This window comes from Camelus dromedarius, chromosome 1 (assembly GCF_036321535.1).
Source record: "Camelus dromedarius isolate mCamDro1 chromosome 1, mCamDro1.pat, whole genome shotgun sequence".
Taxonomy (NCBI): domain Eukaryota; kingdom Metazoa; phylum Chordata; class Mammalia; order Artiodactyla; family Camelidae; genus Camelus; species Camelus dromedarius.
In genome coordinates, this window is record NC_087436.1 from 36,963,546 (window position 1) to 36,988,013 (window position 24,468).

The 24,468-nt window shown below is 38.2% G+C and overlaps 1 protein-coding gene across 1 annotated transcript in view; it reads left to right on the forward strand.

Moving 5' to 3' along the window:
- TRPC3 (transient receptor potential cation channel subfamily C member 3) overlaps positions 1-24,468 on the forward strand; it is a 69,886-nt gene that overhangs the window by 26,922 nt on the left and 18,496 nt on the right. Inside the window, exons 4-9 of the mRNA XM_031466597.2 lie at positions 8,361-8,525; positions 11,204-11,420; positions 12,783-13,016; positions 15,403-15,667; positions 19,253-19,448; positions 21,149-21,358. Coding sequence (XP_031322457.2) covers positions 8,361-8,525; positions 11,204-11,420; positions 12,783-13,016; positions 15,403-15,667; positions 19,253-19,448; positions 21,149-21,358 — 1,287 coding nt within the window. The remainder of the gene's footprint in view (positions 1-8,360; positions 8,526-11,203; positions 11,421-12,782; positions 13,017-15,402; positions 15,668-19,252; positions 19,449-21,148; positions 21,359-24,468) is intronic.

Here is a 24,468-nt window from a genome sequence, read left to right on the forward strand (position 1 = left end):
ATGCCATAATTCCAGGAAGGTTTTTTGAATAATAAAAATAGATGTTATTGATAAGAAGATTTTTTTTCCTTCATGAAAGAGATTAAGTGAAGTATCATGGTAAAGTTTTAAGTCAAATAGCTAGCTTCTAATCCTTTCCACTTTTTACCCATTGTGGGATCTTGGATAAGACATAAAACTTTTAAAAATTTCATTTTCCTCATATACAAGGAGGCTAATACCTCTTATCTATCTCAGGGTTTGGATGGAATTTCAATGGATTAGGATATGCAAAAGAACTTTATAAACTATTTGTTACAATGTGATTAATGATGATAAAATCTGTTAGTTGTATACATTTTTGTAAGGCACTGTTACATACACTCTCAGGTTAATCTTTGCGATAGGCCTTTGTTATCCATTTCACTATCCATTAAGTTCACTTATCCATTAAGTTAGATGATGAGTTTCTATTCTACAAAGAAATCAAGGCTTGCCAAGCTTACATGACATGTCTAAGATTACACAGCTATTGAATTTCAGGCAGTTGCCAGAAGTAAAATTTATGATTACTTTTTTCCTCTGGTTACTGCAGATAGAACTATTATGTGTATGCATTTGCCACTGGTATGGAGCTTTGAAAGAATTCATGTAAATTGTAGTTATGATGCTCTGCTTATAATAAAAATCTCAGTTATCTAGAATCTAATTGCTTATATATATATTTTATACAACTGAAATTTGTTGTACTTTAAGAGAAACTGATAAATCACAAACAAGTAAGCTGTTATCAGGAATAGACCTGGTTTCATGAGCTGATCAATCTATGTATAGTGGAATCTTCTGTCCTTTGTGCAATGTGGCATGGTGCTTAAGAGGGCAGACCCTGGAGTCAGCCAGCAAGGGTTCAAGTACTGGCTTTAACCACATGTGCCCTGTGTGACAGGGCAAGTCACCTGACCAGTCTATACCTCTGTGCGCTTACTTAGGAAAGTGGGGGCAGTAATGGTAACTACTGTTCCAGTTCTTTTAAGGATTACATGCACTAATGCACGTAAAGTAATTAGCACAGGCATAGTACATGGTGATTGCTTAATAAGTATTAGCTAATGACATTTCTGCATTTGAAAATTCATTCTCAGAATAATGACTCTTAAACAAGTTCAATTTTTAGTCACCAAAGACATTACATATTCATTGTGCTGGTTCCTGTCCTTAGTGGTAGAACATAGCCAACTTAAAGAGAAAGGAGTTTAGTGAGGAATATTAGGAGGCTCACAGATCGTTAGGAGAGGTGGAAGAACAAGCTTATCTAGGCTGTGTTTCCAGAAGCCTTGCCCAGAACTGACCTGGTAAGGGAGTTTCTGTGGCCCAAACAGAACGGTTCTGTCTCTGCTGCAGATGGCCAGCTTCTGAACCAATAGAAATGATTCCCTGAGTCCTGCCTGTTACATATGACCTCTTCCAAATCAGAGACCTGCACATATGCCTCTGACCAATGGAACCTAGGCCAGAGTTGGTACCCTAGCAGTGCGTGAGGATGAGGTAATCCCTCTCTCTCTCTCTCCACCCCTCCTCTTTCTCCCTCCCTCTGTACACACACACACACACACACACACACACACACACACCCCACACACAATTCTACCACAATGTTGAAAACTCCCACATTGTAATGTTCACAAGATTATAGCCAGCCATTGATGACAGCTCTCCCCTCTACCTAATAAGATACTGAAATGTGAAGATTCTCAGTAAATACCAAAGTAAAATAACTTTTCAAGGAATTGTCAGTTACACAGTATTTAAATTAGCTCAATTGCCCTCTTCTCAGAGCATTCTTGCTAGTTGGAGTTTGCCATATTGGAGGAAAAAGATAACTTCGAATAAGATTGATATCAAACTGTTTTTAGAAAACTGTCTGGCCATTTATTCATAGATCTTGGAATAGGCATCTCTTCTCTTTAGCACCTGAGAGGAGAGAATTGATTTCAGTTGTCACTGGTCCTTTATCATTGCTTTGAAAGTGTTATATTAGCAGAGACAGCTCATCTAGAGATGTGGTTTTATTAACCAAACTGTCTTGCAGAGTGAATGTCTTCTTGCATGTTAATTTTCAATAAATTGATGTGTAGGTTACAATGTATGAGATGTCAATTAATAATAAATTTGCTGTCAGTCAACTGCTGGGAAACCAAAACCAAAAAATAGTATTTGGAACTGAAAGGAGATTTAGAACTTTGCAGGTATTTCTGGCTTTGTCAGTTTTATGCCATAAAAGAAATATTAAAGTTAAAATCTTTGATTTAGAATCTTCAGCCAATAAATGTATATAAGAACTCTATTCTGAAATGCCCCCCAAAAGCCCCCATTCCCCTTTCTTTGTTTCTTTCCAGGGCTTCCCTCATTCTTCACTCAACACTCACCCATCTTCATCTGGCAAAGAGGATAAATACCATCACCCACTTCTGCTGCTTCCTTTTTAGTTCCCAAGTAGAGCCACCTCTTGGATTATAGCGATTCGTGAACCCTACTCACTATGGCATGGAAGTAGCTCACAGCTACATGCAAAGCATTGGGATTTCAAAATACTTTATATGTTATGGAATCCCCCACTGATAATATAATAAACTTGTATTTATTTAAGCCAACCCATAATTCCACCAAGGAAACCAGCTTTGTGTGATGCTAAAATGTTTAGGTCCCATGAGAGACTCAGGAAGTCTCTTCTGCCATCTGCCCAAGATCTACTCCCAGGTCCAGTTCTGAGCCTCTTGGGCTCTGTCTGTGCTCAGAACTCTCAGGGCTCAGGTCTTCCCTAGTAATCGCCCTGAGTTCAACCCAGGCCTTAGAGACTCAATGACAGGTAATCAGGAAAATGAAGAAAGGGTAGGGTATAGCCTGATGGTAAACTGCATGCTTAGTATGCACAAGGTCCTGGGTTCAATCCCCAGTACTTCGATTAAAAAAATAATAATTAAATTCCTAATTTAAAAACCTAATTCCCTCCCCCCCAAAAAGAAAATGAAAACAAAAGATATGAATTGGAGAGGTCTGAACATGAGTGTAACATTTATGTGGGGAAGGACTTTTTAACATAAAAGCAGTAATAGAAATAAAAAGCAAAAATATATCTTTATTTGACAGCATGCAACTTAAATAGCTCTGTATATCAGGAAGATCACAAACAAAAGTGAAGGGCAAACTGGGAAAAACATTTTTCTATATTATAACTTACAGAGGATTGATATTCTTAATATCCAAAGTGCAGAGACAAATTTATAGGAAAAAGTTTCAGAGCCCTGTAGAAGAATAACCAAAGGATTTGGATAGGTAATTCACAGAAAAGAAAATACAAATAGTATTTAAAATTTTCACACCCTCTAGTAATAAAAGAAGTGCATACTAACATACAAATACTTTCTCCCCTTGCTCAAATTAGTAAAGAATAAACAAGTCCAATTCTCAATGCTGTTGATGAAACGAGCAATTGTGTGGTACTGATGGGGAACAAGCAATGATGTGTCTTCTATTGGGGGTGGATGTTGAAGATTATTCATCCCAGAGTCATTTCTGAGGGGTCTCTAAGGTAAATCATAAAACTGAAAAGATAGGAAATATTATTACAGTTACTAGATTTACTCACCTTATTCGACAAAAGAGAATGAAATAGAGTGGAGGATGAAATTTGGTTTTTTGAAAATGAGTATAAGAAAATTAACTTTTAGGCACAAATATCCATTATTTTCCAGTTAAAATAATAGACTATTTGCTCCCCTTCCCCAAAGTCCAATTCTGACTGTATTGCTATCTTTTCCAACTTGAGGGTGAGTATCAGTCCCCTCCTGCCATAAAAATAACGAGAGTTCTGCCTACTTCAGGTTAGCTGTGTCTATTGTAAAAAAGCCCTAGACAAAGATAAAAGATAGTAGAACTTGCTCACGTTGGAAAACTGGGCTCTTGGGAAAGAGGAGAACATTTCTTGAGTTCTTCCTTCTTGCTCTTTTACTTCCTCTACAGTAAGGTTAGGTTTCACTACAGAAAAATCATCTAGAAAAGAGATACACAGCAATATAGACACATAGAGGTATCCACTGTGTGCAGAGAAAGCCCAAAAATTGAGCAGTGCATTGAGAACATGTAAACACAATGCAGAGACTTTGGGGTGCATGTGCTGGCTGGCACCATCCCCAGTCCCACGCTGGATGGCCTCTGCTGGCTTTGTGCTCAGGCACCAAGAGGTATCAGTGGGTTAGCTCTTGCTAACAGAATTTTGTGCTCAGTAGGTATGAAATCCAGAAAACTTGTACAGTGTGAGTTTTTGGTTTGTATTTCTCAATTTCAGTTTTAATTTCTCAATTAAAAAGAGGATGAATGATCGACCTAGTTTTTATTCACAAGAATATTTTCTTTTCAAGTACATGAACTGTGGCTCCAGCAATATCATGAAAGACAAAAAGTGTTCCTGCCATGTTTTCACACAACATTATTCCCATGATGATCGTGCTCGTAAAGGCTAATTTGATGAAAAGACAATGTCACATGAATTTTCTTAAGTTGAAAGTTATATGTTTTCCATAACCTGCCCTGATTGGTGGTTCAGTTTACAATCCATCAGTTTGGCAGGGGAAAAAAGTTTGTTATTTATGCTCCAGTAGTTTTTTTTCCATTGAAAGATTGAGATCTTCTTGTGTCGAGCATTTTCCCTTTAAATCAGAAAACCTCAAATAAGGGTATTATTTTTGTAATGGTTTCAATTTGTTGGTTCACTGAAGTTAGGAAACAGCATACAAATTTTATCCAGCTGGCTATGACTGGTGTGGCAGGGTAAGGAGATTTTTTTTAGGAGGTAAAGCAGTTTTAAAAGATAAAGGTTACTGCCCTATTTTAAAGTCATTGAAAAGAGCAAATTCATCTCCTAGAGGGATTTGCTTTTTTGCCTTCACTTGGTACTATTATATTGGTTTTACTTTCTTTTTTAAAATGTTCCTTGTGTACTTGTATTAGGATTTTGAATCACTGGAGAAAATATCTGTGTTTTCTTTTTCATGGATTAATAGGAATCAACAGATGCCATATGGAGCTGTATTATGATCTCAATTAAGAAGAAAGTAGAGTGGGAGGAGGGTATAGGTCAGTGCTAGAGTATGTGCTTGGCATGCACGAGGTCCTGGGTTCAATCCCCAGTACCTCCAGGTTTAAATAAATAAATAAAGTTACCCCACCCCAATAAAGAAGAGGGTAGAATTTTAGTAGTATAGGAGATATACTTTTTAAGCTGAATTACAAATTATTTTTAAAAATGAGTACAACGCAATACTATGATTTTAGCTAGTTTTTAACATATATTAAGCGTTTACACTGTATGGTGTAAGTCACAGTGGGTCAAAGATTGATCATTATATAATGCCATATGGAGAGGGTTGATTTCCACCAAGTCTTTGAAGGCTGTGTAACCCTCATATAATTTAATTAATGCCATAAAGCATTTAAAGATTCAAATGTAAAGATTAGCTCAAGAAGGAAGAGCAAGAAGAAAGAGCCATAATACAACATTAATATTTCTGTACTCAGGGGCTTAAAACCTAAGAAGGAAAGGCTAGAAACCCACAAAAGGGAAATTTGTCCATCAATTTCATATGGACATATGTCCCAGTGTCTCTTAACTTCATGCGGATTTTCTGTTTTACAGAAACCCTTGGCGTATTCCAAAAAAAAAGGGTTTGTTGACGTCCCAGTAATCTGGTTTGATGACACTGTATACTCTACCTGTAGATTTCTCTGAATGCACCTTCTCATTCCTAAGCCAAGCCTCGCTGGAGTCACAGGACTGCCTTTATTTAATGTTTATCCAACCTCCCACAAATGCAGATCCTCCAAATACCAAGACATTTGGACCAACATTCAAATTAAGACTATTTTAAATGCTGACTATCTTGGCAAGCATATGGAATCCAAGTCTCCATTGTAATAGCTTTTTCACATTTCTTCAGAGCTTACTGTGTGCCCTAGAAAAGGACCACTCAGCACCAATGCAATGCTGATGCATTTTTGTCTTCTTGTACCAAACACCTGCCTGGCACATAGGAGGGGCTGACAACATTCTGAAGAATGAATGGATGAATGCATGCATGCATGCATGAATGAGACAAACATTTAAGAACCATAGAGGGAATGAGGATTTTTAACACAGAAGGAGCTGTGAAGCAGGGAGGAAATGATCCAAAAGACCACAGGGACAGAGGTGGAAGCCTTCAGACTTGATTATATCTTATCATGAGTTCAAATAAGGACTGCATTGATCTTGAAATCCTGTTTTCAAAAATCAGAACCTAGGAAGAGTGACAAAATCTTGAGTTTGGAAAGAAGATCTAATATATACGTAGCAGCTAGCAATGACCCGTGAGCCTCAGGATCTGGGACTTTTATAACTGAATTGAAAGGAACTTACAATATAAAATATGCTTTTTCACATTGAACTCATTAAGTAAGGAAAAATAGCATCTTTTTGTAGTACTTTCAAGCTCCCAAATCCTCCTAGTCTGTGTTACAGAAAAAAAAATTCAGTTAAGCATTTCAAACTTGACATTTGTAAACTCATCCTCACCACCTGTCAATGGATTGTCAAGTTCTCCTTCTGCACAACGATGCAGCTGTCATAGCAAAGTCAGTGGACTTCCCAGAGGGCGAGTGCACACTTGGGGGCAGGAGTGAGGATTTGGGGGAAATTGACCCTCTACTGCCTATCCTGGGAATGAGTTTTTACTTTTATTTTTTCTTTTTGTTTATCTTTTTTGTTTGTTTAATTAGAAGAGCTGATGGGAAACTGTATACCAGTAAATGGAAACCTGTTCATTCCCTTGTAAGCATGCTATTGATAAGTAGCCAAGTGACTGGAGGGATTGCCCAGAGTTACTAAGAAGCATTCAGATCATTAACTCGAATTTGATTAAAGTTGAATGCTTTGCCCAGAGGAAACTGCTGCCGTTTTCTTTGCCTTTCAGAGTTTGTGAAAACATTTCACGGGTCCTAACAGGTTCATTCTTATTGTTTATTCTTGTTTTTGGAAGACAGTGATACCTTATTTTTTTGTTTATTTTGTCTTGTTTTGGGGGAAGTAATTAGATTTATTTGTTTATTTATTTATTTATTTATTTATTTATTTATTTATTTATTTATTTATTTATTTTTTAAGGAGGTACTGGGGATTGAACTCAGGACTCTGTGCATGCTGAGCACAGTCTCTACCACTGAGCTGTACCCTCCCCTAAAAGACAGTGATACGTTGATTTTTGTGTTGCTAAACACTCTTTTTAAAAAATACGTTGGCACTCATAGTTGATTTGTGAATGACCCTAAATAATTCCAAGCTTGGGCAAAGTGCACCTGACCATTCAAAGAAAGGCATATCCAGCTGCAAATAAGACAGTTTATCCTAAGAAAGGCATATCTAGCTACTTTTTGGCATAGGGACCTTTTCACATTGGCCTGACTATAAACATATTCTGCTACCTGAATAAGGATAGGGCCTTAGAGAAATCCCAGTCCTTCTAAATAGACGCAGACAGATGCCTTAGAAAATCTGTCGGCAAAATCAATAAAATAAAACAAACTAGAATAGAACAAAATAAAATAAAATGACAGGAGTGAAATAAATATAATTTGCTCTTTTTTTTTTTCCCTGATTTGAACTGTTGTTATAAAAGAACTGCTGGAGATGAATGTGTTTTTTTGACCTGTGGGAGCGGAAACAACAAAAAGAGGACAGATTACTGAAACAGGAAGGAAGTAACATTTGATGCCAGTTCCTGGAAGCAGTGCACTTGTGGACCAAGCTTAATACTTGCAGTTTCATTGAGCTTCTGCAGACCTTATGCATACTTGCTATGGTAGTACATACATACACACAGGGCATATCATGTATGTTTCTCATAGATGTAGCATCTTAGAAGTTGCTCATGAAAATTCATAACACATTTCTCTTTTAGCTAGAGTACACGGTAAACCAAATAACTGTTTTCTTTTCCATTTTGAACTGAATGCAAGTAAGCTGGCAGACAGCCCGATGCGACATGTTTCTGCAAAGGAAAGCATGGGTCACCCAGATTCCAGAGAGGAGTCTGAATATGGAGTTTTGATCAGAAAGAACTGTAATTAAGGACAACATCAGTTTTACCCTTGTGTTCACTTCTTGTACGAGTTCTCAAGCAATTTTGAAAAATAGAATGAGGGTAAAGGAGAATACTACCAGAATCCTTCAGTGCCTGTATTCTGGGAAAATATGCATTAATGTCTTTAGGATGCACTGGCATTCAGCTGAACTGTGGACAATGGCATGGTAACCTATCTCTCTCTCTCCCTCTCTCTGTCTCGACCAACAGTTTGTGGCTCACCCCAACTGCCAGCAGCAGCTCTTGACAATCTGGTACGAGAACCTCTCAGGCCTGCGGGAACAGACTGTAGCTATCAAGTGTCTGGTGGTGCTGGTCGTGGCCTTGGGCCTTCCCTTCCTTGCCATCGGCTACTGGATCGCACCTTGCAGCAGGGTACAGGCTTTTCCACTCCCATTTCCTCTGTGGTTAGCGTACCGTGTCCTTTGAGGATGAAAAGGGAAAAAGCTTCCTACTTAAGGGCCTTTATCAGTTTTACTCTGAATGTTAATTGACTCAAGAACACGAATTCTGCTTTTTAAAGACTGGATCAATCCAAATAAGGGATGAAAAAGGATTTGGTCCTAGTGGGATAGATCATATTTGCAGGCATATCATACTTAAGCTTTTAAGATAAAATCCCCATGGTAGGCAGGAGGAAAAGCTGCTTAAGTGAAGTAGCACTTGTGCTGATTCCATTGCCAGCTTAACAGAGAGTCCACCGGGCTGGCCTGCGGAAGGGGAGCAGCCCTACTGCAGTTGTTCCAAGAAACAGTTAACCTGAGAACTGAAAAGGCAGCTCGGTAAACCTGGAAGGAGATCCAAGGCTGAGAATATTAAGCACAGTTGTGAACGGTGATATTATCCAAATTCTTCAAGAAAGCTCATGTCAGGTTCCCCTAGCCCTTTGTTCCTTCAGAAGATTCTAAAAATGTAGAATTGGGGTCTGGGGCTTTGGATTTTTAAAATTGTTTATCTGTTCAGTTTTGCTTGAATCATTTTGGTCACTACCTTTATCCCGCTCTCAACTTTGCCAGTATACAGTCAACTTAATTGTGTCTGAGCACAATGTGGAAAGAGCAGAACTCACGCTAACAGAATCTGGAGGAGGTTACTAAAGGGCACTGCCAGGGAGAAGACGCTGTTCTGAGATCCTTTAATCCTGTTTTCATATTCTGAAATCTGGTTTTGTTTAAATCAGAGACAGTTTCAGGCAAAGTGAGTCAAGGCCACTCAGAAATGACCCTGGAAATCTGCCATCTCTCTGGCGCAGCTGCCAGCCCCCGCAGAGTCCTGTTCCGCAGGCCCATATACGCGTGAGAATATTCATCCATCTCACTTCCTCGTTGAGCTGCCCATGCAGTTTAAGGCAGAAAGTTTGTCATTTTGATCAATTTTGATGACTCAACTAAGTTCCTTTGTTATATATCATGGAAAAGTACCCTAAGAGTCCACTAATACATAAACACTAAAAACTGGAAACTAAATAAGGAGAGAGCACACGTTAAAGCAAAAATCATAACCCACCCAAATAATTTCCCCTTTTGGGGGGAATACATTGGAAAATTTATGTTTATATGTGTTTGTCTTTTAGGGCAGCTTTCTCAGGTAAAACATCAGGTCTGAAGTAGGCATCTTGAAGGCCATTCTTTTTCCTCTTCACTTTGTGTAGCTAATGGTGTGATGAACTCTGCCCCGCAGAGAAGGGAAAGGAGGGAATTGAGTCATTTTTTTTAACCTGCCATACACCACTCATCCTTGCTGAACAGACAACATAGCAAGAATTCTCCACCTGTATCCCAGTTTTAAGATAGGCATGCTGCTCTTTTTTTTTTAATGTTATCTAACATTTTCAAAGATCAACCTTTAGGAGAAGAGACTTGCAACTCCCAAGAAATCACTATGTACTATGAATGAGCTGACCCAATGTGCCCTCTGTGCAGCTGTGGAACAGAACAGTGATATGTAAATGTGTGGTTTATTTTTCTGTGTCTAATATGGAAAATGTGACATTTGTCTGTGTGCATTCATGTCCAGTCCCAGAAATGCTGGACATTCTTTGGCTATTTGTTGACATCAAATTAAGCTTCTGGACATACAAAAACATTTGTTTGAAGTTACAGTCTTTTAAATGTGAACCTTGGTAATTTTTAAGGTCACAGACTAAGTTTGAAAGTAGGGTCTGAGTATGCAGAATAGAGAACTTGTTAAATCTGTTAAATATACTAATTCTTGGACTGCAGAAGCCCTTGCAACGGGAGGATTTGTTTTTCCTTTCTACTAGAACATAGGGCTTTTAATCCCCTTATATCATGTGGGATTTTAAAAGAGTTACCTTAAAATCATTATAAACTGAACTTTAAAAATGCTTTTCTACTATTCATATGATTTTTCAGACCCAGGGGTGACTTTTAATTAAGTTAACCTATTTAGAGGTTTTAGTTATTGTGTATCTCTCTGTTGTTATTGGGTAGTAACAGGTATTTATCTTGATTATAGTATTTTCTGCCTTTTATATCATACAAAGTACAAATCGACTATGGAATATTTAGAAATGAGAAGAAAATTTTTCTTCTGTGGTAGTTAAGCTTTTTTTCGTCTTTAAAGCGTTTGTAATGTGCTAGAAACGCATCAAAACATTTCAATTATAAATGAATGAGGACGCAAGTCATCATAACATTTCAGCTACAAAGAATTACACATTACAAATTTGGAGTGTCTATTCCTAGACTCTAAAAACCTTGACATTGCATAGTCTTTCATATAAAATAAGAATAACATTATATGCCTTGTGATTTCCAGAAATGCATCTGTGATTATGTATAGCCTAAGACAAACTAGATATTTAGAGACAATGAAGTTTGAAGACTTCTTAAATCGTTTTTGGAGGACACAGCCCCTAAAAGGAGTAATTTTCACAATGCATAACTCTTCAGAAATGGAAGCAGAATTTTGAAAAAGTATTCTCATTTCACCTTTTTTTTTTAACCTGTATAGTAATTTTCATAAGCGGAAGCCAGATTTTCTGAAGTAAAAGTTTCCTTTTTGTTTGTTTGTTTTTGGCCTTATTTCAGCTGGGGAAAATTCTGCGAAGCCCTTTTATGAAGTTTGTGGCACATGCTGCTTCTTTCATCATCTTCCTGGGCCTGCTTGTGTTCAATGCCTCAGACAGATTCGAAGGCATCAGCACGCTGCCAAATATCACTGTTATTGACTATCCCAAACAGATCTTCAGGGTCAAAACCACCCAGTTCACGTGGACTGAAATGTTAATTATGGTCTGGGTCCTTGGTAAGCCTTTTAAGTATTCTTATTTCTAACAAAAATAATGTCTCTATAATGACTGCCATTTTCTGTTTAAAATGCTACTGTACATTATGTGGTGACAATATCACCATTATAAGATAAGCAGAATAGCAAAATAATTGAATCATTTGGGAGCTTGATAATGCTAAACAGTATCCCTTAACACTAAGTAAAATTTTTATAAGTAGCATGAGCCTAACTAGAAGTATACCACATTTCAGAAATCTAATTTCAAGTATTGAGTAAAATGCAGTCTTTTTAATGTGACTCACTGTAATGATCAAATATTTAATCGAAATACTTCTGAAATAACCCAGTGGCAATTAACTGATGATCAAAGAACATTTATTGCTTTAGTTTCAGAGGTTTTTTAAGGAGAACTTCCATTTTCAAAATGTTTATTACCTCACCTCACAATAGCCCATTTTGAATAGCTATGTTAAGGTAAAAAGTTTAAGCAATGTGAGAAAAAAATGGAGATTGGAACCAGTTTATCTATTGATCATTAATCCAAAGTCATTTCATATCTTGTATCTATTTCACCCAGCGTGTTTCTTGGTATCTTCTCAGTTCCTGAATTAACAGATTGTTTCTCCTGCTCATTTGCTCCTGTGGCCTCAACCTGGGCCAAGTAATTATTTTATGAATTTTATTTTAAGCCATTTACGTATCTTTAAAAAATTCTACAATACTTTTCCCTTACGTAGTCAGGACAAGTTATTGAATTGGACTATTTTGTCCTCTTCCCCTAGAATGGCATTTTCTGCTTTCAGTTTCTTCATAATGTCCTAGGGCCTCCTGCTTAAGGGTTTCTTCTTTTTTCATTGATATTCCTCACCTTTTCAGCGTGAAGCTGAAATGAGGAGAGGGTAGGGGAATGAGGTAAGTGCTCCTGAGTGATTGGGAAACTGTTCTTGTTAAAAGTCTACAGTGAGTTTCTCAATTATGGGCTTATTTCTCCAATAATCACCATGATTTGATAATTAACCATTGTGATTTTATAAAGATGAATTTTCTCTTCTCCTCCAAAAGTCATTTGACATGAGGAGCCTTTCTTGTTTATTTCCTTCCCTCCTTCCTGCCCCATCCCCTATAAATGTAGCATCGTTTCTGGTGTCACGTGTGGAACTATATTTCACCAAAATCTAACATGGTGGAGCTGAAGCTGCTTCTTCCATTTAACTCTGCCCAGCACCTCCGTGAGCTGTGGTCAGCAGTGCTTTCGGGTACCTAGGGGCATGCTTTACATTTGGGGCATTTTATAGATGGGGACTGATGGTGCATGAAATAATAGCATCTCAGCCTAAGCTGTAAAATCTCCTCTGGAACCTGTGTATCTTGTGACAGGCATGATGTGGTCCGAGTGTAAGGAGCTCTGGCTAGAAGGACCCAGGGAGTATATTTTGCAGTTGTGGAACGTGCTGGACTTTGGGATGCTCTCCATCTTCATCGCTGCTTTCACGGCCAGATTCCTGGCTTTCCTTCAGGCAACGAAAGCACAGCAGTATGTGGACAGTTATGTCCAAGAGAGCGACCTCAGCGAAGTTACACTTCCACCAGAGATACAGTATTTCACTTATGGTAAGTTGTCAGATGCAGAATTCTCTTATGTCTCAGGAAGGGTACTGGAACTACATTTTGGAAGGAAATGCCAATAAAGAGAATGTTTAGGGGGGCATATATAGCTCAGTGGTATAGTGCGTGCTTAACACTAGGTTCAATCCCCAGTACCTCCACTAAAAATAAATAAACCCAATTATCTACTCCCCCCCAAATAAACCCCACAAACAAACAAAAAATAAATAAATAAAAATAACACAAGGAAAGGACCATTTAAAAAACTATGCAAGTATGTTTAGTATGAGATATGTGTTGAATGTGCAGAGACAGTGGAGAAAGCATGAGCTTTAGAGCTCTATAAAACTGTATTCATGTTAAGGCACTGCCTCTCCCTTGCTGTGTGACTTTGTTCAAATTAACTTACTTCTCTGTGCCTCAATTTTCATATCTATAAAAAGAAGGTTTTTGCAAGATGGGAGAAAATTACCTTTAAGCCTAACAGCATAATTGCTCATGTATTCTTAGGACATGAAATTGTCTTAATTAGGGGGGAAGATGGCTTGATAAACTGCTTAATGTGGAAGATAAGTCCCTGAGGGCCTGAGTTGGAGGAGATAAAATAATAAAAGATGCTGAGCTGCTATACCGGTGCAGTGAACAAAAATTCAGCAGAGGCAGGAAGTAGGAGCTAAAGTGACAGTGAGAATGTAAACTTTGCAAAACGGCCAGAAATGCTGGGGAGGATGTTTACTCCTCCTCAACATGACGTGGAATGGAGTTCATGCTGAACTTCCCTAGATCATGAAGAGCAGGGAGACACCAGTGATGTCCAGTGTGCAGTGATACAGATGCTTTCCTTGCTCGGCACAAACTGATGTTAAGCAATGTTAGCCACCCCTTGAGGTCAAATTAGGGAGCTGCTGTTAGCAAATTTTCATATAGTTGCAACATCTTTAAACCTGGAAAAGACTTTAGCACTTATTATCTAACCTTCATTTTAAAGGTAAGGAAACTCAGACATAGAGTTTAAATGTGTTATGATTGTGAAGAATAACTCTTTCGTAAGTGTAATTAAGGCTTACATTGGGATAAGTACAAGCAGCATGTTAACGTTATTGAATAAGGTTGGGTGCCTGCTCTAAAATGAAGATGTACATTTATCTAAAATATGTGTAGTTTACAGGAACCATACCACAAGAAAGGAGTTATAAACAAACAAACAAACAAATAAATAAATAGATAAAATAAAGATATGCATTTCATACATTGTGAAATTTACACACGTTATCTCTTATTGTCAGCAAGCAAAGATTTTTATATACCAAGCAGGCCAGATCAAATGAATAAATGATTACCATTTCTAATGAAGGAATTAGATTAGATTGTATTTTTGTGTAACACGCATCTTGACTGTTTCAATAGCTGTTTATTTAAATTTTCTCATGTGTGTCTAATGACTATCATCTGGAGGGAAATCTGTGAATTTGGCCTTCACTCCTTGTTATGATTTTGATTGAGTTTTTAACCTTTCTAAGTCTTGATTTCTGCATCTCTGAAAAGAGAATAATAACCTCGGGTCCATAGGGTCATTGAAAGCACAGTGTCTGATACATGTTCAACATTCAATAAATGTACATTTTTGTTATTGTTGTAAATGTCTACAATGCATCTGTCCTTCTGGGAGTGACCTAGTTTGCACAAAATTAACCATGTGGTGTTCCATTGATCTTCCAAGGAAGTGAGTATCCAATAGTCTACTGTGAACTGACTAAGTGACCTTGAAAAGGATATTTTGGGGTCCTCATTTGGAATCTGTCTCCAAGAATTTTGTACCTCAGTAGCATTTTAAACCTTCCAGGAACCAGCTATATTGCTCAGACATTGCATTGACACAGCACCAGTGTGATTCAGTGACATTCTCACTTCTTGTAATATGGCAGTTTACTTGCATGAACTGTTAGATGGACAAGTTTCCCCACGAAATATGGAAAAGAAGTTTTGTGCTAAATGAGCCTGTAGGATGATAAAATACCTGGTCAATAAACTTGGTAACCGAGGGGACAAATGAGTCAAGTCAGTTGTTTTGTCATCCTGGACACAGTCTGTGTCTAATGAAGCATTTTAACCTCTTTCTTCATCTTTTGTGCTTTATTCTGTTTCTGCTCAATGCAAAGTCAGCTTCACATCTTTATAATAGCGTTTCCTCCATTAAAAGAAACCGTATGAGTGTAGAATTCATGTTTCTGGTTTAACATGAAAAATAGTGACTGGACAGTTAATTAAATGTAGAGTAGTTTCAACTGAGATAATAACCACCTACTTACAAGATACATCCTATTTAAGGGATTTGGCATAGTTAGCAATGAATAGAACGTTCCATTTTTAATCTCTCTCTCTTTTCTTGTAGCCAGAGATAAATGGCTCCCTTCTGACCCTCAGATCATATCTGAAGGCCTCTATGCCATAGCTGTCGTGCTCAGCTTTTCTCGCATCGCCTACATCCTCCCTGCAAATGAGAGTTTCGGCCCCTTACAGATCTCCCTTGGAAGGACTGTGAAGGACATATTCAAGTTCATGGTCCTCTTTATTATGGTGTTTCTTGCCTTTATGATCGGCATGTTCATACTGTATTCTTACTACCTTGGGGCTAAAGTAAATGCTGCATTTACCACGTAAGTAAAACATCTTACAAAAAAGATATGATAAAGGGAAATTCTAACAAGTTTAGGTGAAGCAGAAAAAATTATTCAATGATTGTAATAAAGATATTTTTAAGAGCAGAAAAAATCCATTAAAAGCAGTGCTTCAAATAACCAATGTTGGTGAGGATGTGGAGAAAAGGGAACCCTCCTACACTGCTAGTGGGAATGTAAATTGGTATGGAAGTTTCTCAAAAAACTAAAGACAGAACTACCTTATGACCCAGCAATGCCACTCCTGGGTATATATATCTGAAAAAAACAAAAATAATTCACAAAGATGCATGCACCCCAATGTTCATAGCAGTATTATTTACAATTGCCAAGATATGGAAGCAACCTAAGTGTCCATCAACAGATGAATGGATAAAGAAGATGTGGTATATGTATCCAATGGATTACTACTCAGCCTTAAAAAAAATGTTGCCATCTGCAGCAACATGGATGGACCTAGACATTATCATACTAAGTGAAGTAATTCAGGCAGAGAAAGACAAATACTGTATATCACTTATATGTGAAATCTAAGAAATACAAAAAAACAATGAGTATAGCAAAAAAGAAGCAGACTTACAGATATAGAGAACTAGGGTCACCAGAGTGGGGGGAAGTGGGGAGGAGAAAGATAGAGGTAGAGGAAAGAGGTACAAACTACTATGTATAAAATAAATGAACTACAAGGAGATATTATACAACACAGGGAATATGCCAATATTTTAGAATAACTGTAAATGGAATATAACCTTATGTTGTACACCTGAAACTTATATAGTAGTGTACATCAACTATACCTCAAAAAAAAGTAAAGAAATGGAGAAAACCTTAAAAAAAAAAAAGTTAGTGCTTGTCTGTGATTACACTGCTCCAAAGGTTCATCTTGTTGAGTTAAGTGAATGCTCGACCACATAATGGATCAAAATTTCATAAAATCCTAGACAAAACTGTCTATTTTAAGACAATTGGGTAACAAATTTGTAAGACTGGATGGCATTATGTGTCACATTAAATTTAGTTTCATCATTTTGTAGACATTACTATTATTTCCAAAAAGAAGCATCGACTTTTGTTTTAATGTATCATCAGTCAGTACAGGGAGTTGAGGAAGAAGAAGTTATAGCTAAATGTTGTCAGTCCACTATAACAGTAACACCACTTCCTTCCTTTGGTCATCCTGGCGTCTGCCTGGGGACTCACCTTCCCCATGAAGTCTTTCTTGATTAAGCTTCCTTAGTCGTCGTCCTTTTGAGTTCTGTCAGCATGGACACATTCAGATGGAGATTCTCTCTCACCCATTGCTGTTTAGTGGTAGGGAGGCAGGCGGGTCTGTACTGTAGTCCCCCACCAGGTGAGGGGATCAGAAGGGCCCCTGCCTCCCTCTGTACCATCTGTACCCTGGAAAGCCACAGCTGGCAACAAACTAGACCGTCTATAAGTTCTGTATAGACTGAAATAGAGTATCAAGCCCTTCCAGGCATCTAAATTGTCTTGAAATGAATTTTTTTCAAATAGTTAATACAGAGCAGATGATAGGGGTGAAAGAGAACTGAGACTTACTTTATTGTAATGAAAAACAATTCTGTTTGAACCCAATGGGGAAGGCACTGAGAAACCCTGCACGCAATAGCACCCCTTTGACCTCTGTGAGAACTCATTTTACACTCTATGTTGTCCTCGCTGCTTTGTGTGAGGACACGGCAACGTGATGCAGGGGAAAGGAACAGGGGCTGGAAAGTCAGGCAGACCTGGATGTGAATGCAGTATCTGCCATTTTCCGGCTGTGGTCTTCGGTTAAGTTACTTAACATTTCTCAGCATTAGTTTCTTTGTTTTTAAAATAAGTGCAATAAAACAAAACAAAACAAAGATAAAATAAGCACAATAAGGTTTGGATCTGGTCCTTGTGAGAATTACGTAAGGTAATTTATATAAAGCCTGTTGCCCACAGTGGGAGCTCAGGAACAGCCAGTGTCCTCTCCTTTTTAACAATCCCAGTCTCCCCACACATACAGATTGCTCAGGAGTTTATATTCCCAAAGTCAGAGGCAGGAAGGTTTGCAAAAGAGCAAGAAGAAAGAGTGGGAGAATTTTGTGATACTGTTAAATGAATGGTAGGAGCAAAGAGGCTACAATTTTTCTTAGTCTTCTTTTAGCATCCATGCTATAGCCACACCATCAAATGTGTCGTAACAGAGAGGAGCTCCACAGGAACAGGAACAGGAATAGGAACCTTCCTAGTCAGTCCTCCATCCCCAGGGCTCTCACAGTTTCTAGAACATAATAGGTACTCCGTTAATATTTGTTGAATGAATAAATTAATAAAATAGTCTTAAAACCTATAAATCTATAGAATTATTATTTAGAATCTGTTATAACAAATCAATAAAAGTACTGTTTCATAAATTTTTCTTTGAAAAAAAGGGCTTACTTTTGAACCCTCCTTTGTAATGGAATTCTCCATGTGTAATTAACTTAAAGATTATTCTTATGGTTCACAGATCAGTGATTACCACTTGGTTGTATGACAAATACCAGCCAAATTCGGTTGATACAGTTCATTTAAGGGATAAAAGTAGCTAATTAGTCTGGTGAGGGCCTAAGTGCTAACTGGTGTGATGGAAGAATCAGGAAGTCGATTATATAAATTAAGGGAATAGAATAGGAATCTTTAATTCTGTTGACTTCAATTCCACTTAAGTATAACTTCTAGGTAAGTAAGTAACCTAAAAGTTACCTGTGGCATAAAATTCACGTACAGTGGTATCTATAGTGAAAAGCCTGTTCCCTTGGTCACCCTGGGACCCCAGTCTCTTAGTTCTCCTTGGTTCCAGAGGCAATGGTTTCTTTGGGATACTTTCAGGGATATTTTTTGCATCAACAAGAATATAAGTCTTTGTGTACCCCTCTTTTTTATTCAAATTGTAGGCTATTTCACACTTGCTACATCTTATTTTTTTCCCCTTAATATATCTTGGATATTATTTTATATAAACAGATGAAACGAGATCTATCTCATTTTTCCCCCAGTGGCTGCAGAGCAATCCATTTATAGATGTAGCAGAATTATTTATTCACTCTTCTATTGATGGATATTTTGGTAGTTTTCATTCTTCCCTACTGCCATGCTGCAAGGAATATGTTTGTACCTACTTTTCTTGAAGTGAATGTATAATTTTAATCCCGACATGCTCTACTCCCAAAAACCTGATTTAAATTTCTGAAACACCTACAAAATCAAACCCCAAACTTCCACCCTTCTAGGAGAAAGAAATGGATATCGTGGCGTGACTTCAGCTTTCCCCTGTCAAGTTCAGAGAATTTTCACTTGCTGATAACTGACAGAAAAACTAGGCATCAGAACCCCTTAATCACTGGTTCCTAAAAACCTGAGAGAATAATTTCTATTAAATACTATAATAAAATAATTATATTTTGGGTATTATGATGATTTTTATGATGGCGTTTTACATCTGTGCAGTATGCAGACCCTACCTTGCTTTTTACTTTTGACTTTTCAATACTGAAAACTGTTAATTTACTGTGAACTTTATTCTTTCAACAGTGTAGAAGAAAGTTTCAAGACTTTGTTTTGGTCAATATTTGGGTTGTCCGAAGTGACTTCTGTTGTGCTCAAATATGACCACAAATTCATAGAGAATATTGGATACGTTCTTTACGGAATATACAATGTAACTATGGTGGTCGTTTTACTCAACATGCTCATTGCTATGATTAATAGCTCATATCAAGAAATCGAGGTAAACCTGCTTTCTATCCATGGTGTCTGTCTTTGCTGTCTTGTTCTTTTATTTATTTTCTTTAAGTTAACATGTGCGATTTGGGGGGGTGGTGGGAGGTAATTTGTTTTATTTATTTATTTATTTATTTATTTATTTATTTATTTATTTATTTATTTATTTATTTAATGGAGGTACTAGGGATTGAACCCAGGATCTCATGCATGCTAAGCAAGTACTCTACCACTGAGCTATACCTTACCCCCACCCCATTCTTGTTCTAATAGCACACCTACTTTTGTGCCCTGTGTGGATCTCCAGCTCACTTAAACAAAGTCTCTTATACCCAAGCAGGACCTGGAACTTTCTCTGTGTTTTCCATCTGAATTGATAGTAATACACCTTCCAGGATCTTCTAGGAGCACAGCAGGAATCCCCAGAAATTTACCATCAGTCTGGATTCTCTCAGTATATTGCTGAAGTTTTGCAATTAGTGGCTAGAAGCAGCATTGGCTGTAGGGAAATTATTCTCTCCTAGGTTAGCCAGCCAGCCTGGCAGAGGAATCACCAGACATCTGGCAAACATCGATGATATTCTTTATCCAGTGAGAATGTTTAGTATTCTAGAAATGGCACTGGGGAGGGTAGAGCTCAGTGGCAGAGTGCATGCTTAGCATGCATGAGGTCCTGGGTTCAATCCTCAGTGCCTCCATTAAAAAAAATTATAAATAAATAGATTAAACAAACAAACAAACAAGCAAACCTAATTACCTCCTTCCCCCTGCCAAAAAAAATTAAAGTCACTTTACTTTTTGCTTTAGATTGGACTTGGTATGGTACCTTTCTTCATCATCGTATATAAGTTTTTTTTTCCTTACATCCTCTGGTTTAGTGGTCTTTTTAGTCCTTTGATGTTTGTTGAGTGCACTGAGTTTCTGTCTGTGTTTTAGAAACACATAAGACTGTGTTCCCAAAGCAAAGTTAGGTCCCAGACAAGAAAACGGTACTCTCTCTGAACACCTGCTTGGGTGTGGTAATGGCAGCCTGGGCGGTGTGAAGTGACTGAGCCAACTTCTTCCACCTGTGGACAGGCTCCTCTTCATTTCTTCTCCATCCTTCCTGCCAGCTAGAATGGTTATGCCCAGCACCAGGGGGCAGCACTGAGGATAAAAGCAGATACTAGGCAGGAATAGGCCACTGAGTGCCGTATGTGACATATGGCAGACACGGTAAGCAGCAAAGTGCAATTCATCTGAATGCTGCTCTTTTTCGTTTGCCCTTGGAGTATAACGTGCTGTATCCACAACCTGGCTCGGGTGGGTCTAGATGAGGAGGGAGGCTGGCTGGAACTATTGTTGAATATGCCACGTTAGAAGAGGGGGAAGGAAGGAGGGAGGAATTAATCTTTTCATCTTTCCTTGACCTGAATTTTTCTTGTGTTTTTGCTTCATTTTTGGACGGGTGACAGGAAATTCTGATTAAATTTCAGTGGATATAGACAGAAGCATATGGAAAAGAAAATTTTTAAATGAGTATCATAAAAGTGATACTGAGACTACTATGTAGGCCAATAGAGATTATATGCAGATAAATGTATATATGCCGCTTTTCTATTTCAAAAGCATAATTAAGGTTCATTGTAAGGCCCTACTGGAATCCATTACTAGAATATTTAGTTTTAAAAATCAGTTGTTATATGTTTTTCTATTTTTGTGACACAGGATGACAGTGATGTAGAATGGAAGTTTGCTCGTTCAAAACTTTGGTTATCTTATTTTGATGATGGAAAGACATTACCTCCACCCTTCAGTCTAGTTCCCAGCCCAAAGTCATTTGTTTATTTCATCATGCGGATCATTAACTTTTCCAAATGCAGAAGGAGAAGGCTGCAGAAGGATATAGAAATGGGAATGGGTAACTCAAAGTCCAGGGTAGGTATCAAAAACTTATTGAGACCTGAAGATAAATGTTTTGTCTTTCTCCTTGTCTTTTGATGTTTGTTCAATAATTTTTGTATGTGAACTTAGAAGATGTTGAAAGTAACTGTCCATTCCATAGTCTTTCATAGACTAATACTTAATGTATTCATAGTGAAGTCACTTAGTCTATGCCTTGCTTTTGGTCAGAATCTCATGTAAACTACCAAATTAAAAACACACTAACAAAAAAACTTCTCTAACTTGTTAAAAGTAAACAGAAAAGTTATTGTTAGAAAACATTTTGTTTTTTGTGTGTGTTCCATGCTTCTCAACAGTTATTCCAAAGTTAAATAGTTCTAACCTCACATTTTCCTCTTGGTTGTATGTGTAGTTCACTACCACCTTATTCTTCTCATTTGTAGAAACCCTTTACTGGGCTAAATAATCTGTTTTGCTCTAATATCATAACATTGATACAGGCTTAAGAGCATCCTCAAATATTAACTATAAATACCCCCTTTTATAAATAACCCAGAATGGTTTGTTCTTGAGTTGTCCTGGTTGAGTCATGCCTAGATTTTAACAAAGATGAGTTTCAGGCTAGCACTTTATTATCATGAACTTAATTTTCAGAGATAGAATTGGCATAGGAGACAGAAGGATACAGACAGAACCTCAAATAACAGGGAGTGAGGCAGATAGGAGCAAGTGTGTGGGTTAAAATATAATTTTTGCCTAAGGTTGTGAAAATGGTCTGTAGCTGTAATAGCCTGGGAGCCCACAAGATAGTGATTTTACCTCCATAAAGTGCATTTTTTTTTCTCATTTGAAGCTTGTGGGAAAAAACTAAATTAATGCAATTTATTTTCTCACCTTTTAAAGGAGATGTGCCTCTCCGAGATTTGTAATACCTTGGCACCTTTAAGAAGGTGGCCTTTTAAACCTTCTTTGACCTGGATGTGGACTCTTCAGGCTATTAGGTTGCAAGACGGTGACTGGCTGTGACATCCCATGATTTCAAATAATACTTCACTGTATACAGCAAGCGAGAAGCAGTAATGGAAGGAAGAGAGTTGCCATTAGACCTGCATTTAAATTCTGGCTTAAGGCTTAGTAGAAAGTGACATGGATAAATCACTTTATCCATGAAAGAGAGAAAACTTCGTAGGGTTCTCGTGAGGATGGTATGAGATGCACAAAATTCCAGCCTCAACAAATATCAGTGCCCTTCCTCATTCACAGTTTACAGAGTGCTTTGCTGTACATTTGAACCTCATGAAACACTGTGAGGTAGGTATTACTATTATTCCATTTCATAGATAAGACATCTGAAGCTATTAAAAATAACTCACTTAGGCAAGGTCACAGGAGCTGGCCAGCATGGGGTAGGTGTGGAATTTGCCTTTTCCAGCATCAGATGCCCAGCTCTTCCTGCTGCACCTGGCTGCCTCCTGCTCAGGCAGGGCAGCTCTGGCTTGGTTGCTGCCCCACCTCCTCCCCACCGGCTGCGCTGTACCTTCAGCTTCATCTTCGTGGGTCTCTTAAGGGGTTGGGCTCTAACTGCCAGCCCTGGTAACTCCTGCTACTGCCGGGATGGACTTGGTTTTGAAGGTGCCTTGTTTCTCTAAGGATTGACTCATTCTCTAAGGCTTTATTATTGAAAGAGGAAGCTGTTCAAGCATGGGAACTCACTGCTTCTGCATTTCACACCTTAAAGTTTTCTCTCTGGAGGCAACTGATTTCACTGACTTCTGACCTCATTCCTGATCTTGTCGTAGTGTAGGAGGGGAAACACTATCCCTTTAAGAAGAGCACAGTAGACGCTAGGTAGATGCGGCTACCTAGACCACTGTTTAAAAATAAAACAAGCTTGCTCACAAGGATGTGAGGGGAGCCGCCGATGTGCTCCGTTAGGGAGCCCTCTCCTGTCCCTGCCCGCCTCGTACCACTGGCAGGAAGAAGCGCTTTCCTCAGAGAGCTTGCCGAAAACAGAAGGAAGGATCTTTCAGAAGCCCTGCTCCTTGGCTTCCCTGTCTCCCCATCTCTGGTTAAAAACTGTCATTTTGATTTTATTTTTTAAATTGTGCACGGAGCTGTTATTATTGCTTTAATCTTATATTCAAAGATATTCTCTGTGTACTGAATTTAGTAAAACTTTGGAGAAATTATGTTTCTGTTTTTCCTTTTTAGAAGTCAGGAAGGAGCCTCATGAAATCAAACGTATACAGCTAACCTCAGTCAGCAGTCAGATACTGACCTCCCGTGGCAAACAGGAGAATTGGCTTTGTCAGTCAAGGTTGTCTCCTGCCACGATTAAGAGGACAAAATCAGGAGGATCATTGCCTAGCAGTGCCACTTCCTCCCTCCCTAGCATCCCTCCCCTTCCTTATGGTGGGAAGGCAGGTAGTGGGGTGAATGCATGTTTTTGGATAAAGGGCCCTGCCTTAATCACACCTTCCAGGTAGCAGCTTACCTACAAAAGAAGCAGGCCCTGCTCACAAACGGGAAGGGCAGATAGGAACAATGGTCTCTTGCTTTCTATTCCTACTCACTCGAAAGTTAAACCTTAAAAAGAAAAAGAGAAAGAAAAAGAAAACCAGAATTCTCTAGCCCAGTTCTCTCCAGAGCAGTGAGCCTGTCAGAGTATAAGGCCAAGATGCTTAGGAAGATGCATCACTTTGGCTCATATTTTGGGGTTATAAAAAACCAAATGCTACCATCGGAACTTGTAATGCATTTCTGTTTAAGTGCATGTGAGGAACACAGGCTCAGGAGTAGACAGAGTTGCTTCTGCACAACTTCTTCTAGGTGCTGTGAATACATTTTGATAAACTATGCAAGGACCCCCAGGAGCAATTATGTTTAACCCGAGCCAACTTTTAAAAATGTGTTTTCAGTTAAACAGTTCTGTGGCAGTTCATCTTGCCAACATTTTGATAAACGTCAGCATGTTGCCCACATTAACTTTTACCTTTGGAAATATACGAGGTCACTTGTAAAACTCAGCGTCCACAGAATGTTCCTTAGGAATGTTGACTCCACAAATGTTGTCGAGGCGAATAAAGTAGATTATAGTTATGCTTTCCATATAAATGTATTCTAATTTACTAGGTTAATTGTAT